The sequence below is a fragment of the Felis catus genome, chromosome C1 (assembly GCF_018350175.1).
Source record: "Felis catus isolate Fca126 chromosome C1, F.catus_Fca126_mat1.0, whole genome shotgun sequence".
Classification (NCBI taxonomy): Eukaryota; Metazoa; Chordata; class Mammalia; order Carnivora; family Felidae; genus Felis; species Felis catus.
Window position 1 is genome coordinate 195,021,359 of NC_058375.1, and position 15,862 is coordinate 195,037,220.

General features: G+C 35.1%; 1 protein-coding gene and 1 pseudogene across 10 annotated transcripts in view; one reads left to right on the plus strand and one right to left on the minus strand.

The window, feature by feature from the left end:
• The window catches only part of KANSL1L (KAT8 regulatory NSL complex subunit 1 like), a 132,160-nt gene that overhangs the window by 85,735 nt on the left and 30,563 nt on the right, over positions 1 to 15,862 (minus strand). For all 10 annotated transcript variants that reach the window (XM_023259653.2, XM_045034433.1, XM_045034436.1 and 7 more), the window contains one exon: positions 6,489 to 6,630. In XM_023259653.2, coding sequence (XP_023115421.1) covers positions 6,489 to 6,630 — 142 coding nt within the window. The remainder of the gene's footprint in view (positions 1 to 6,488; positions 6,631 to 15,862) is intronic.
• Positions 8,859 to 9,443, plus strand: LOC123379260 (annotated as a pseudogene).

A 15,862-nucleotide genomic window follows, 5' to 3' on the forward strand; every position in this document is an offset into this window, starting at 1 on the left:
GTGTTGGGTCACCATGATGTACACTTAAATATCTTAAAATTTTATTTGTCAATCACACCTGAATAAAGCTGAATTTTTAAAAAACTCAGAAAAAGAATAGTCTAATCATAGAGAAAACAAGGTAAATAACAAAGATATGAAATGTTTTAGTGGGATGAGTTGCAATGACTGAGACCCATGAAAACTCTAGCATAAGATGAAAGCAAGTCAACCTCACCAGAAGACAACTATTCCTGATATGAACACTTGAAGAGATCCTTACCCAGCCAGCAACTAGGTTTAGTGAAAAAATAATTAATTGCTTCAACATCATCATCAGTATTTATATAAAGTCATGAAAGCTAAGATTTTAAAAAAATTTAAATGAAAAATTTTAAATACACAAAATTACAATGTAAAATATAGATAACAAACGAAATCTAAGAGAGAAAACATTTAATATAGGCTAACCAACTTCTCAACCAAGAAAAACTATTTTAATTTTTTTCTGAAAGTGATGAGAAGCTACTGTCTTAGTGAAAGCTGAAGCAAAGAAAAGGAGAAACATGGAAGTTGTAATGTGTTGACAAAGTGTTGGAAGAACAAGGAAGGAATGTTGCTAACATGTGCTTTCTTCTTTCTAAAAATTTAGCAAAAGTTAGACTACCCCCAGTGTGTCAAAGAAGAGGCAAATGGCAGCTTAAAGACCTAAAATGTGGGGCGCCTGGGTGGCTCAGTCGGTTGGGTGTCCAACTTCGGCTCAGGTGGTGATCTTGCAGTCCGTGAGTTCAAGGCCCGCGTCGGGCTCTGTGCTGACAGCTCAGAGCCTGGAGCCTGTTTCAGATTCTGTGTCTCCCTTTCTCTGACCCTCCCCCGTTCATGCTCTGTCTCTCTGTCTCAAAAATAAATAAAAGTTAAAAAAAAAAAAAAAAAAAGACCTAAAATGTTTAGATCTACTAGTAGATCTCAGTGTTTCCTGACCTGTTTAAACAGGATATTTACAAAAGAACATCTCTAGATCTCTTTCCCCTCCCCTTATCTCTAATTTAACTAAGAAAGGATTTTTTTTCACTTTCAAGGTAAGTTAAATAGAAAGTTCCTTCAAGATAACTTAGCCACATGCTTCTCAATTTTTTAATTACAGTAATTCAAGAAGCCAGAAGAGCAAAGAAAGTGCAGTTTTCTCTATTCAGTATAATAATTTAACTACACTACACATAAATAAGCAACTACACACCTTGATTTCCAAGAAATGTAAGAAGAAACTATTAAAAGAAATATTGTAGTGACTTTTCCATAAAGTAAACATAACGTGATCCTTAAGAAAACAAAGGGCCAGATACATATCTAGCCTGAACTAAGAAAAATATAAATTATTAGTGGGAAGTTTAGATTAATTTCCTAAAAATAATTTATCCCAATAGATGACATAATCAAAATTTAAAAATGTTTAAACAAGTATATAGCACTGTTTAGAACACACAAAACATTAAAACACCAATGAACCAGACTATGTAGATTCAAGTATGAAACTTAGTAATCAATTTTACTAGGAATCTATTTTCTTGGAAATTTCCTAATCGGTTTAAACTTGACTTGTTCTAAGAACTCTATTTACTATAAAAATGCCTGTGATATTATTTCCTTTAAAGAAAATGATCAGAAAGGATAAACTATCTGGTAATCTGAAAGAATTGGGAAATTACTGAAGGTTTTGGTGAAGACAGTTAAGAAACAGTAACGACTTCCATCAGGAAACTATTCTTGAACAAAATTCTCCCAAATCCAACAGAGAGAACAGGTAAGCCTAAGGGTTTAAAGTCTATCCTCCTATTCACCTTCCTACAGACAATCGACAAATTATGTAAGGAATTCAATAACATTCATTCATTCATTCCTAGTTTCCTCTCCCATCCTTGCGCAATTCATACTTTCTGCTCCTTTGAATTTTCATTCTACTTTGTAAATTCCAAAATATATCATGTTGTTTCATGCCATCAGACCTTCAAGGAATGCCCTTTTCCAGTTCCATTGGTTCAAGCAAACTATCCTCCAAAACCATACTGAGGCATCACCTCTTTGCTGATGTTTTCTCTGACCTGCTAACCCCTAAATAAGAGTTATGCATTCTCTCTATGGCACTTCTATATCTTATTAAAAACCTGTATCAGTGCACATATTACCTTATATTGCAATTAATTATTTACATGGTCTCTCTCCCCTACCAGAATGTAAACTCACGATAGTACCTAAAACTTACTAATCTTTATTTCCATACAGACTCTTGGTACCGTTGGGCTAACCATATGAGTAAACATGTCGTTAAGAGCTCTGATTCCTTTCCTTCTCAGCTTTTTCTTTTCAGACCAAAAACCATCAACCTTACAATATTATCTCCATAATGTCCACAGTTTCACTATGTAGAATACAGTTTCCCATAAAAACAAAGCTACAAAGAGATATTTAGCAATATTTAAATTAAATAGTACTTGATGGGATTGTATAGAAACTCCTCATATTACTATTTCAATGGAAAAATATACTTTGAGTTCCAAGCAAAAGCCTGTCATTTTGGGGGAAAAATTTTGGTTGGAATTAAAATAACATTTGTATGTGTAATCATTTGTGTAATTTCACCCCCATTTGACCTAAACCCTAAAAATTTAAGAACTCTGTGCGTTTTGTTCTTCACTGTGTACCTTAAGCACACATTACGCTAATAAGTATACGTGAAAGCAAAGATGGGAAAGAATGAAGGAAAGGCAGAGGGAAGGCAGAAGATAAGACAGGATGGAGAGATGAATGAATTTTATTTAAAAACTGATACAGGGGCGCCTGTGTGACTCAGTCAGTTAAGCATCCAACTTCAGCTCAGCTCATGCTCTCACGGTGCGTGAGTTCAAGCCCCACATCAGGCTTTCTGCTGTCAATGTAGAGCCTGCTTCGGATCCTCCCCCCCCCGACTCCCCCACCACCCCTACCCCTCTTGTTCTTGCGCTCTCTCTCTCTCTCTCATAAACATTAAAAAATAAGTTAAAAATAATTTTTTTAAAAAATAACAAAGTAAAAATTGATACAATAACATAGCTTTAACTGCCATTTCTATTAAAGTAACTCCAAATCTGTATCTTCCTATAAACTTGCCTTTTCCAATAACTCATATTTCCAAGTCTTTCAGGACATCTCAACATGAGTTATCTGATAGAACTTTAAAGTCAATGTGTGAGAAAGCTTACTTTTATCAATTTTCCTATAAAACAAGCACTTTTCTCCAATAACTAATGGGGGAAGAGATAATGGTGATGGTTATGCAACTACCTATTTGTCAAAATTCAGTGAATTGCTAAAAATGTGTCTTCTGAGAACAGATAAAATAGAAATAAATCCATAATTAGACACCTATTGGTAAAAACATGTAGACCATCAAATATACAAAAACAGTTTTTAAGTTACCAGATAGACTGCTCAGCAGAAAACAGTGAAATAGGATCTTTAAAGGACGAAGGGAAAAGAACCATCATATTAGAATTTTACATCAGCTTGAAGTATCATTGACGAGTGAGGGTAAAATGAAGGTACTTTGAGATAGAAGCCACTAAAGAATGTATTTCAGCAAAATGTAAACCGAGAGAAAAGGGAATGCAGCAGAGACTACAACAATCTACATCCATTTTCCTCTTCTTTTTAGAACCAAACTCCACACCTACTGGATTTTTAGCTATGCCTACAACTTCTCATTGTAAGACTGTACTGTTCACCTTTCCCTGCTACATATCTAGCTGCAGCCATGTGCCTAAATCCAGGCCAATGAATGTGGGACAAAGTAGTGCAATTTCCAAGTCACCTCCAACTTGAAAACAAACAATGCTGCACTTCTCACTTCCCAAGGGCCAGAATGAGGAGGTGACCACAACCCTGTTTAATAGTGCCATCACCACTACTCTAGAGGATAGCAGAGCAGCAAGACAGAAAAGACCACAGCCTGTATTCACTCCCTCGGTTATGAAGTGTTATGTATTGCATAAAGCTGCGATATTTCTCAGTTTCTTTGCTACAGCAGCTTAATCTGTAAACTAGCTTTATAGGGAGAACACAAAAGAAAAGTAAGCACATTTTTAATAAAATTAGTTAGAAACAGAATTAATTACAGACCGTAAAAAAGCAACTACATTGAGTAGACATATGCAATGAGTAGTTAAATAACATTAGAATCCATGTTTTAAGTAAAAATATGAAATACTGAGTACTTTTAGTCATTGTTAGGATTATTTATAGTTAAGTATGTTAAAAATTGGGAGTAATAACAAAGAATAAACCTGTACTGAATAGCTTTTAAACCAGCATACGGAAAAGAAAGGAATGAAGCAAATTCTACCAATCCAAAAAGGTGAAAAAAACAAGATATAGCGTGTCTTGAACCTGGGTGGCTGAGTGAGTTGAGAGCCCAACTCTTGACTTTAGCTTAGGTCAGGATCTCACGGTTCATGGGTTCAAGCTCCTAGTCAGGCTCTGTGCTGACAGCTGACAGTGTGGAGCCTGCTTAGGATTGTCTCTTTCCCTCTCTCTCTGCTCTTCCCCTGCTGGCACATGTGCTCTCATGAACTCTCTCTCTCTCTCTCTCAATATAAATAAATACACTTAAAAAAAAAAAAAAGAAAGAAAACAAGATATAAATACAAAGAGAGGAGAATAAGGGCAAATAAAAAATAAAAACCAATCAGAGTCTGTTTTTTAAAAAAAATTTTTAATGTTTATTTATTTTTGAGAGAGACAGATAGAGTATGAGCTGGAGAGGGGCAGAGAGAGAGGGAGACACAGAATCCGAGCTATCAGCACAGAGCCCGACGTGGGGCTCAAACTAACAAACCATGAAAACATGACCTGAAGCAAAGTTGGCCACTTAACCCACTGAGCCACCCAGGCACCCCAGAGTCAATTTTTTAAATCTAGCTATTTATAAAAAGAAACACCTAGAATTATCAAAAATTTGTATCTACCAAGCAGCATTACTTCAAAATGTAAGAGGCAAAAACTAACAATTACCAGAAGAAACTGAAGAATTCACAATGAGAAATTTTAACAAATCTATATCATTAATGGAAAGATATAGAGGTATAAAGATATGGCAGATATATAAAGTCAACAAATTAACAAAGAATTCTATAATGAACACACAAAGAATATGCATTCTTTTCTATTATATATATATATTAAAATTGGAAAAAAACCACAACATGAGAGATGTGTAATATTCATAATTGACCACATTAGTCTCCAAAATTTAAAAATAATTCACGAACACATACCTCTACCAACCACCCTCCCCCCAAAAAAGAGTGAATGCAAAAAATAAGTTAATTCTTAGACAAAAAACATTTGATGGTCAATTACACTGAGGTCCAAATCTCTATACTAAAGAACAGTTAGATTAAAACAGTAATAAAATAATATTTCATACTCATTACACTGGAAAAATTAAGAGGTTAAAAATTATGAAATGTTGGCAAGGATGTGAAGAAATATGAGGTCTCATGCACTGCCATTGGGAAAATTCATTACCCAATCACATCAGTAAGTACAGGAAAGCTGAAGATAGCCAGGCCTAAGATCCAGCATTTCCACTTTTAGGCATATACCAAGAACTCTTTTTTGTTCACAAAAAAACACATAGAAGACAGTCATTACAGTATTGTTTTTACTGGCATAAAACTAAACAATGTATATGTCTATCAATAGAAAACAGGAGAAGAGATAAAACATTCCATTGTACTCATACAATTCCATCGCATTCATACAATTAAATAACATGCAGGATCTATAAAATGTAAAATTTATGCTGAGCAAAAACAAGCAGGTCACAAAAGAGTTTGTAGTATATATATCATTTATATAGACTTTAAAAACAGAAAACTTGGGGTGCCTGGGTGGCTCAGGTGGTTAAGCATCTGACTTCGGCTCAGGTCACGATACCATGGTTCATGAGTTAGAGCCCCACATCGGGCTGTGTGCTGACAGCTTGGAGCCTGGAGCCTGCTTCGGATTCTGTGTCTCCCTTTCTCTCTCTCTGCCCCCCACCCCAGCTTGTGTTTTTTTTCTCTCTCTCTCTCATAAACAAAATTTTTTTAAATAAATAAATAATTTAAAAAACATGGAAAATAGTAGTTGTAGACACAGACATCTATGTGCCAATAATATAAAAACATACATAAAAATAATAAATATCAAAACATGTTGGAGTCAAAATATTGGCTACAGTGGCATGGGGAAAGAGAATGGGATCAGGAAGGACTATCAGCACCTCAACTGAAAAGTATCTCAAGTAGCTGAACTGCTCATCGTGATAAATAAAAAGGCATGATAGTGATAGCTTCAACTTATAGCAACTGACATATCAAAAATGTTAATATTAACTACATTTTTATAAAGTCTTATAATAATTACTTTGTGTGGAGAGATGAGAAACTAAAACAGTAATAATATTTTTAAAAATACAAGAATACAGACAATACCTTGGAGGCACGAATCTGCCTGTGAACATCCGTTAGCTGTTGGATTTTGTATTCTAGCTCTGAAATCTGGGCTTGAAGCCATGTCCATCGGCTGCCAACTCTTGCTCTGTCTACAAGCCACTTCCATTCAGTACTACAGTTACTGTGAATAAGATAAACACTGTTAGTCAAGGCACAAAGGCAATCAAATTTTCACAGACTAAATAAATTCCTGGACTTCTGTCATATAATCCCCAATTCCTTTATAAAACATCTACATGCAAGAATCACATATCAACTTATCAAAGAAAAAGCTTTAACTTCCTTATCTTTCTATCCCAACAAATGCTTGCTTTTATTATTACATACCCAGTAATAAGATCATCTCTTCTGTTACTTAATACTTTATTAATGCACAAGGGCTGAAACAGGAGTGGGCCAGCAAAGGAAAGGAAACAGGAATGATACTAATAACACATAAAAACTTACATGAAGCTTTTATATGTAAACAGAAGTACTAGAAGTACAGTCATTTGAACTGTGCTAGATCTAAATCTATGTAACAAATGTAACAAACCACAGCAATTTTATTATATGCAATTTTCATTCACTAAAACAGTGGTCATTGTTAGCTAAATACCTAAACTCAATTTAAATATATTGTCAAAAAATACCAAAAATATGCCCTACATTTCAAATAAGCCTACCAAATACATAAGTCCTGGGATGTTTATTAAGGTTAACAGTGTGTTAAAACCTGATTCTCAGGATTCAGAGACCAAAGATAATAAGGAATTTATATAAAAGGGGCATCTGGGTGGCTCAGTCGGTTAAGCGTCTAACTCTTGGGTTTCAGCTCACGTCATGATCTCACTATGTGAGTTTGAGTCCCACGTCAGGCTCTAAGCTGGCAGTGTAGAGTGTGCTTGGAATTCTCTCTTCTCTCTCTGCCCCTCCCCTACTCCCTGTCTCTCAAAAAAAAATATATGAACATTTTTTTTTTAATTACATAAAGACTTTCTTTCAGGCATATTTGAAAATAAGGGTTGAACCCTAGCTCCTCTACCTTTGAGCAAGGGCACTGCCCTAACCGATAGTTTGTGAGATTACAGTTAATTGTCTTTATGAAAATATTCCAACTAGAAAACAATTATTTGGGATTAGACTAATTAGGAGCTTCAGATTGCAAAGGAAAACATGACAGAAATTGAAGATATAAATGAAAAGCAATAAATAATGGCAGAATACAAACTTTAGGAAAATTGCTTAAAAATTCCATTTACAGTCAAAACTCATAGAATGTACAACACCAGGAGTGAATCCTAACATAAAGTAAAGAACTAACTGATAACAATTTGTTCACGTACATTCATAGACTATTACAAATGAACTACGCTGGTTTGCCGTGTATTGATAGTGGGGGAGGTTCTATCAGTGTAGGGATGGGGGTATATGGGAACTCTCTGCATTTTCTGCTCAAATTTTCTGTGAACCTAAAACTGCTCTAAAAAAATAAAGTTTATTAATTTTTACATATTTAACCATAATTGAATTGAATGTCTTCCATACACACTTTAACCAGAGTAAATATTTCTTTTAAAGATCATTTGTTGGGGTGCCTGGCTGGCTTGGTTGGTAAAGTGTGCTATTTTTGATCTCAGGGTTATGAGTTTGAGCCCCATGTTGGGTGTGGAGATTAAAGTCTTTAAAAATAATAAAAATAAAATTAAGCAAATAAAAGATCATTTGTTGTGATGAGTGTGTCATATGTAAGTGCTAAATCACTAAACTGTATATCTGAAACTAATATTACACTGTATGGTAACTAACTGGAATTTAAATAAAAACTTAAAAAGAGGGGCAGCTGGATGGCTCAGTCAGTTAAGCATCTGACTGTTGGTTTTGGCTCAGGTTACAATCTTACAGTTGATGAGTTTGAGCCCTGTACTGGGCTCTGTGCTAATAATGCAGAGCCTGCTTGGGATTCTGTCTCTCTGTCTCTCTCTGTCCCTTCTCCGCTCATTCTCAGTCTCTCTCAAAATAAATAAATAAGCTAAAAACAATAAATAACTTAAAAATAAATTATCATTTGTTGCCAGAGAAACAATAAAATCATTACAACTTTACTATATAGAATATATTTATTATAACAGGATTTTACATTAAATTAATGTTCCTAAAGAGCTATTTTTGTTAAGATTCCAACTGCATACAATATGATTGAGGAGACCTTCATATAAGTTAGGAATTCTCTTGGTATCATTATTTATGCAGTTTGTAGTCATTATTCTGCTTCTGTAAATGACACCCTTTTAAATCATATTTTCATAATTATGAAAACAATAAAAGAGAATGTCTATTCAAAATAATATTTATATAGAGGCACCTGGCTGGTTCAGTTGGAGGAGCATGCAACGCTTGATCTTGGGTTGTGAGTTCGAGCCCCACGCTGAGTGTAGAGATTACTTAAATAAATAAATTTAAAAATATATAATATTAGCTCTTCCCTTTTTCAGCCATTGCTGAAGCACCAGCAGCCAAAATGAAGTTCAATCCCCTTGTGACTTCCGACAGAAGCAAAAATCGCAAAAGGCATTTCAATGCATCTTCCCACATTCACAGGAAGATTATGTCTTCCCTTCTCTCCAAAGAGCTGAGACAGAAGTACAAGTTTCGATCCATGCCCATCCAAAAGGATGATGAAGTACAGGATGTGTGAGGACACTACAAAGGTCAGGAAATTGAAAAAGTAGTTCAGGTTTATGGGAAGAAATACATCATCTACACTGAATGAGTACAGTGAGAGAAGGCAAACGGCACACCTGTCCAGGTGGGCATCATCCTAGCAAGGTGGTTATCAGTAGACTAAAAGTGGACAAAGATCACAAAAAGATCCTTGAACATAAAGCCAAGTCTCGCCAAGTAGGAAAGGAAAATGGCAAATTGGAAGAAGCAACTGAGAAGATACAGGAATAAAGTAATCTTATATACAACTTTAAATAAAAACTGTTAAAATGAAAAAAAATTAAAATAGATACGAATATCTATTATTCATAGATAATAATGCTAACTGCCAATCATAAAATTAGTGAGAAAAGCAAGGGCCATGGCATGTAGCACCTGTACAGGTAATCGTAAAGTGTTGGATTTTATGAAAAAAGGAAGTTATTAGCAAGGCAGTAACAAAAAAATTTTTTCCCTAAGCACTCTGGCTACTAGGTAGAGAAAGCATGATAGTGGGATATGAAAGGTAATAAGGAAATCAATTAGATACAACTATAGTAAACTGTGTGTGGTACAGATAATTGTGATCTCTATGTATTTCACTTAGGTTGGATCCATGTAACTAGCTTTGACCAATGGGCTGTGGGCAAAAGTGATATTGTCATTTCCAGTCCACCAGACAACCTTCAAAGCCACTACTGCAGACAGTATAGCTACAAGATGTGTTGGTTGGGGATCACAACCCAAACTACATTAGATTTTATGCATGCCACAGTAAACCTTGGCTGTGTTTAAACTACTGAGATTAGAAGGTTAATTCGTTACTTGAGAGCCTATTCTGACTAAAACACTGAATAAAAAATGAAAATGGCATGAACCAATAAGGGAATGGAAGATAAAGAAGAGATGAAGATAAGAGGATGGGTTCAAGGTTCATTTTAAAGCTGAAAGGACTTGCAGAGTATGGTTTGGGAATAAGCATGGGGAAATCAAAGACAATCTTAAATATCCCTTCATTAAATTTAGTTCCAGTTGAAAATTTCCCTATAACACACAATTTTGTTTGGTTGTCAAACTCACGATTAGCTAAAAAAGAAAAAAAAATATGGGTGGAGTTCATGTTATTGTACTTCTAGTAAAAATATTCTGATAGGGAAGTTGTTTATAAAAATTATGTTTGGGGCACCTGGGCGGCTCAGTCAGTTAAGTGTCTGACTTCAGCTCAGGTCATGGTCATCAGTTCATCATGGTGGTCAGGTCAGTTCATCAGTTCGAGCCCCACACTGAGCTGTCTGCTGTCAACACAGAGTATGCTTCGGATACTCTGCCCTTCTCTTTCTCTCTGTCCTTCCCCCCAACTTGTGTATGCTCTCTCTCTCTCTCAAAAATAAACAAACATTGGGGGTAGTGGGTCAAAAATAAATAAATAAGTAAATAAATAAACATTAAAAATTGTGTTTATGTTCACACACTATATTAAATTATATTAACACAAAAAAATAGTAATATCAGATCAAATTTACGTAAACTAAATAATCCTGGGACTTGTAATACATGCAATGAATTTTCTATAAAAGATACCTTATCTTTTTTTTTTTTGGAAAGTCAATCCAATTTTATAGGATAAAAAAAACATAATTTATCCAAAAGTTTATGCCAGTAGTCAAAATGGAATATGATTTATGGCAAATTTCAACTGAACTAGAATTAAGTATGAGATTATCAGCTTACATGATGGCTGATCACATATAACCACATTGAAATAATACAGAGATCCATGGGTTTAGATGCACATTTTGGAAAGAGACAGATACCTTATCCTATATTTTAATAGGACCTAATAAAATCTGTTTGGTATGGTTAAAAATGACAAAAAAGCTTTACCACCAAAAATGTTCCCTTGTTTAAAAACATATCTTTCTAAAAAATAATTATGGTTGTAAACATGTTACAGATAAGCACATGGCTATTTCACTCAAAGTATATTAATACCTGTTATATCTCAAAATCAAGACATGTCTTATGTAAACAACTTACATAACCAATGATTTAACAGCTAATAAAACTTAGAACGTAAGTACTGACAACATAGCTGATACAACAACAAACCAGGAAGAATATGTGTATACTGAGTATCCTCTCTTCCCAATCAGCATATAAACCTGGCCTGCCAGACCACTAAGAACCCTGACTCCCTGCATTGAGTTGAACAAATCACAGACCACCACATGCTGATGATAAGGTGGGGTTCCTACTTCCAGTGAAAATCAGGGCAAAGACATCTGTGAGTGGAAACCACCGGAGGAGTGAGACTAGTCATTTCCCAGGAAGGTAGCATATTCCTTCAGTACCAACCTTGCTTATTTGCAGTCACCACTTAACTTGAAAGAAAAAAAAAATGCAAGCTATTTAGATCAAGTGGTTTTGAGTACAATTTCTCTTGATACTAACTTCTTGTCGACATCATGAACCTACATCCCTGTTTTGATCTTGAAGTGTAGTTCCCAGAATAAGAGCTTTCTAATATTACATCTTAAAATACCAAGATTAAAGAGAGACTTATATTACTTCTGTTTTAACATAAAGATTTTGTTACCTTACTGATAACAATGATAAAAAACTAGGATAAAAAATTAGAAAAGAAGATCCAATTGTGAAAAATTACAGTCCTAAGAAAAATAAGGTTTGTCCTGGGAAAAATACATTAAATTAGGCCAAACTTCTCTACTGGTGTTTGCTCACCCAGGAAGAGTTTATCTTTCCCTGGAATTTGATTCCTTCAGACCAGGGTTTTGCAAACATTTTCTGTAAGGAGGGAGACAACTCTGCCATTATAGCATATGAGCAGCCATAAATTAATGGGTGTGATGGTGTTCCAATAAAACTATTCACAAAAATAGGAAATGGGTAATCCTGAAAACAAAGAACAAGGCTGGAGGATCACAATCCCAGATTTCAAGCTATACTACAAAGCTACAGAGAGCACAACAGTACGGTTCTGGCACAAAAACAGACACATAGATCAACAGAACAAAATAGAGTTCATAAATAAACCCATGCTTATATGATCAATTAATCTATGACAACAGAGGAAAGAAAATACTATCAGTAAAAGATAGTCTCTTCAATAAATGATATTGGGGAAACTAGACAGCTACAGGCAATAGAATGAAACTGAACCATTTTCTTATACCATACACACAAAAAAACTCAAAATGGAATCAAAAATCCTAAATGTAAGACTGGAATTCATAAAACTCCTAAAAGAAAACGTTTCTTGGTTACTTATCTTAACAACGTTTTTCTGGATATGTCTCCTCAGGCAAGGGTGACAAAAGCAAATATAGAGTATTGGGACTACATCAAACTAAAAACTTTTGCATAACAAAGGAAATCATCAACAAAACCAAAAAGACAACCTACCAAATGGGAAAGGAAATGGTATATTTATGTTTTAAAATCCCTTGCATAACATCAAATATTGGCAACTAGGAACACATAAATAAAGGTAATAAATGAAATTTTAACTAATCCATAATACAGGGCCCTAAAGAAATACAAAAGCCAACTACCTGCTTTTCCACAACTGACAACAAAAAAATATATTCCAAGAATCTCTCTTAAGAGTTCTAAGCCACACAATAAGAATGAACCTAGGAGCAAAAATTAGATTAATTCCTACCCAAATGTACTGTTGCAGGTGGCCTCAAGGTAGTAGTCACTGAATTGAGGGAGAGTTGGATGGCCTGAGAAAAATAACTAATAAATTGATTAGTCTATAGGCTCAACAACTATGAACAAATGAAATCTTTGGTTGTGATATTTTCACATTTAACTGACTAGAGGCAAACAGAATGGAAATTCACCCTTTTGAGGAAACTCTAGTAGCATAAAACATCCTCTACCTGAGAAACCCAAACTTGCACCGACAAGAAGCAAAGTGGGAATGCAGTACAGCCTCCACTTAAAGGTATGCTCTCCAACATTAACTGCAGATATAGACACAAAGGATAATGGGTAAGGAGTAAGTCCCAAAAAGCAAAGGCAAGAGACTATGAGAGACAAAGGACAAAGAAGCCTCTCTCAGAAAGGAAAATTAGGATTCTACCAAGACCTTGTTATACTTCTAGAGCAAGATGTCTTATTAATTATTGTAAGAACCTATCATGTGTATCTCATTTTCTTTACCCAGGAGTTTTTATTGTAGCTTTCCTGTCTCTATTACTACATACATAAAACAAACAAGAGTGTAAGAGGGTTAGAAAATTGTCTATTTATAGGTCACCACATCATAAGGAATCAAATCTGTACCTGACTGAAAAGACACTACTCCACCTATTGAAAGTGGCTTTGAATTGTCATCCTGAGGAGTGGAGGTTTTCTCTATGAGAAGGGAGTATATGGATATTTGGGTGGCCAAAGAGGCAAACTAAACAGACTGCTAATTTTCTCTCAACATCTATTCTCCTCTTTTTTGATAATAGAACCCTTTCAGTTTTAGCTGAGCTCATGGTAGCTCAGCAAGGTACTATATATTTCCCAGTCTTACTTGCAGTTAGGTGTATGTCATTAAGTCCCTAACAATCAGATTTGAGCCAAATCAATGTGTTACTTGACATTAAAAAACGATTGTGTGTGAAAATCAGATGAGCAAGTGGTGAGTAAGTTTCAACAATGCAAGCAAGGGCAGCATCCTAGAGGCTGGCAAAGCCAACAGGTCCCTGGCAAAACCCTGTGAAACATACCACATACCTAATTCTTGACTATGAAATGAGAGAAAAATAGATTCTACACATTCATATTGAGGTAGTCTTGCTGTTTATGACACCTTAGCATATAACTTAACCAACACACCCCTCCCTCAAAATTACTTTATGCTTTTAAGAATCATTTAGGTTAGCAAGCTCTCATTTAAAATGTTTATTATCTTTAAGAAGATTATGCCTCATTGACATACAAGTTAACAACGTTAATAATGTACCACCTAGTTGTATATACACACAGGAAAAATAAACAAGCAAACAAAAAAATAAAGGAAAAAAACAGCTGTGGGGGCACCTGGGTGACTTGGTTGGTTAAGTGACCGACTCTTGATTTCGGTTCAGGTCATGCTCTCACAAGCTCTGCATAGGGCTCCACGCTTGGGATTCTCTCTCTCCCTCTTTCTCTGCCCTTCCTCTACTCATGCTTTCTATCTCTCTCTCAAAATAAACAAATGAACATATAAGAGAAAACAGTTGTGAACTCTAGGAAATTTTGGCATGGTGATAAACTAAGTTAAGGGTTGGGGTTTAGGATGTCCAAGGACAAACTGAGACTGGAACTAGAAAAGACATTAGAAATGAAAGGGAACAAGAATAATCATAATATATTGTGCAATTCCGCCTAGAACTCTGGCAGAATCCAGTGTGTCAATTACCTAAACTGAAATTTTTAGTATTAGTTTAAAAGAATTCACATATCAAACTGGCAAATTTAGGTTTGTTCCCCTACCATCTATTCACCCCTTCTCCCAGCCAAAGAGAGGAAGAGAGAAAGAAAAAAGGAGTATAGGGAATATTCATACATACTATCAATATAACCCCCTTTCTCTTATACAGAAAAAATTTTGAAAGCTAATGGCCTGCTAAATAGTTTTAACTGTGTTTTTAAAATCCTTGCATAAATCAAACATTGACAACCAAGAACATATAAGAAAATTAATAACTTTTTAAACTAAGCAAAACATATATGCTAATGGAATAGTGTGAAGTCATGCCTGTCAGCATCTCAACAAGCACTGTGTGTGTGCGTGTGTGTATGCGCACGCGCATGTCTCTTTTGTTCAAGAAGCCAAGCCACCATGCACCGCGTCCAAACTCTACAGTGCACAAGGGCCCAGCTGAAAGTACAAGCAGTGCTAAATCCAGCAAGAAGTCTACATTTTAAGGCTGTAATTACAAATCTAAATCTGCTCCGAGTTCTTGAAGAAGCACCTTTTTGTTTTGCACAAAAATGCTAATGATGGCCCTAGGAGCCACTATGATGGGCACTAAAAAAGAATTAGAAAAAAATGATCAAATACCCTTGTTACTCTAAAAGGGGACTACCACAAACCTATAATTGGGCGTAGGCATTTCTTCTACTGCTGAATAACCCATGTTCTGTAAAATAAAATTATCTGAACTTACAGAGAAAATAGAATTGGAGCCAGACCACTCAAAATCAATGGAATTTTAAAATCTGAGTTCTAACAAAATAGCAATCCTTATAAAAATATTAGTGTAGTTTTTTCCACTGGCATTTGTATCTACTAGAATAAGCCAGTCCACCCTTTAAAGCTTCATATCCTGGAGCTCATATTTCTTTTGATGTGGGTTCTTAAAGACAACCACTTCTAATAGACACCAGTTTAATAAACATTAAAAATATCACTTAGAGATAGACTTCTTCATCAGTAATTTATTTTTAACACAAGGGAACGATATTTGCAACTTCTGCAAAGCAACCTGCAATTTCCTCAGATCTTTTAACATAGTGGAATATATAGTAACTTTTAAGCCAATAAACCAGCAATTTACTGCACTGCAGGGTGGTACTTTTACAGAATTTTCAGCATTTTTCTTATACCATTAAGGTTTTCTCTCTTTAATTGTGAAAAAGTTTGCCCCTGCTCATTCCAAAACATTAAT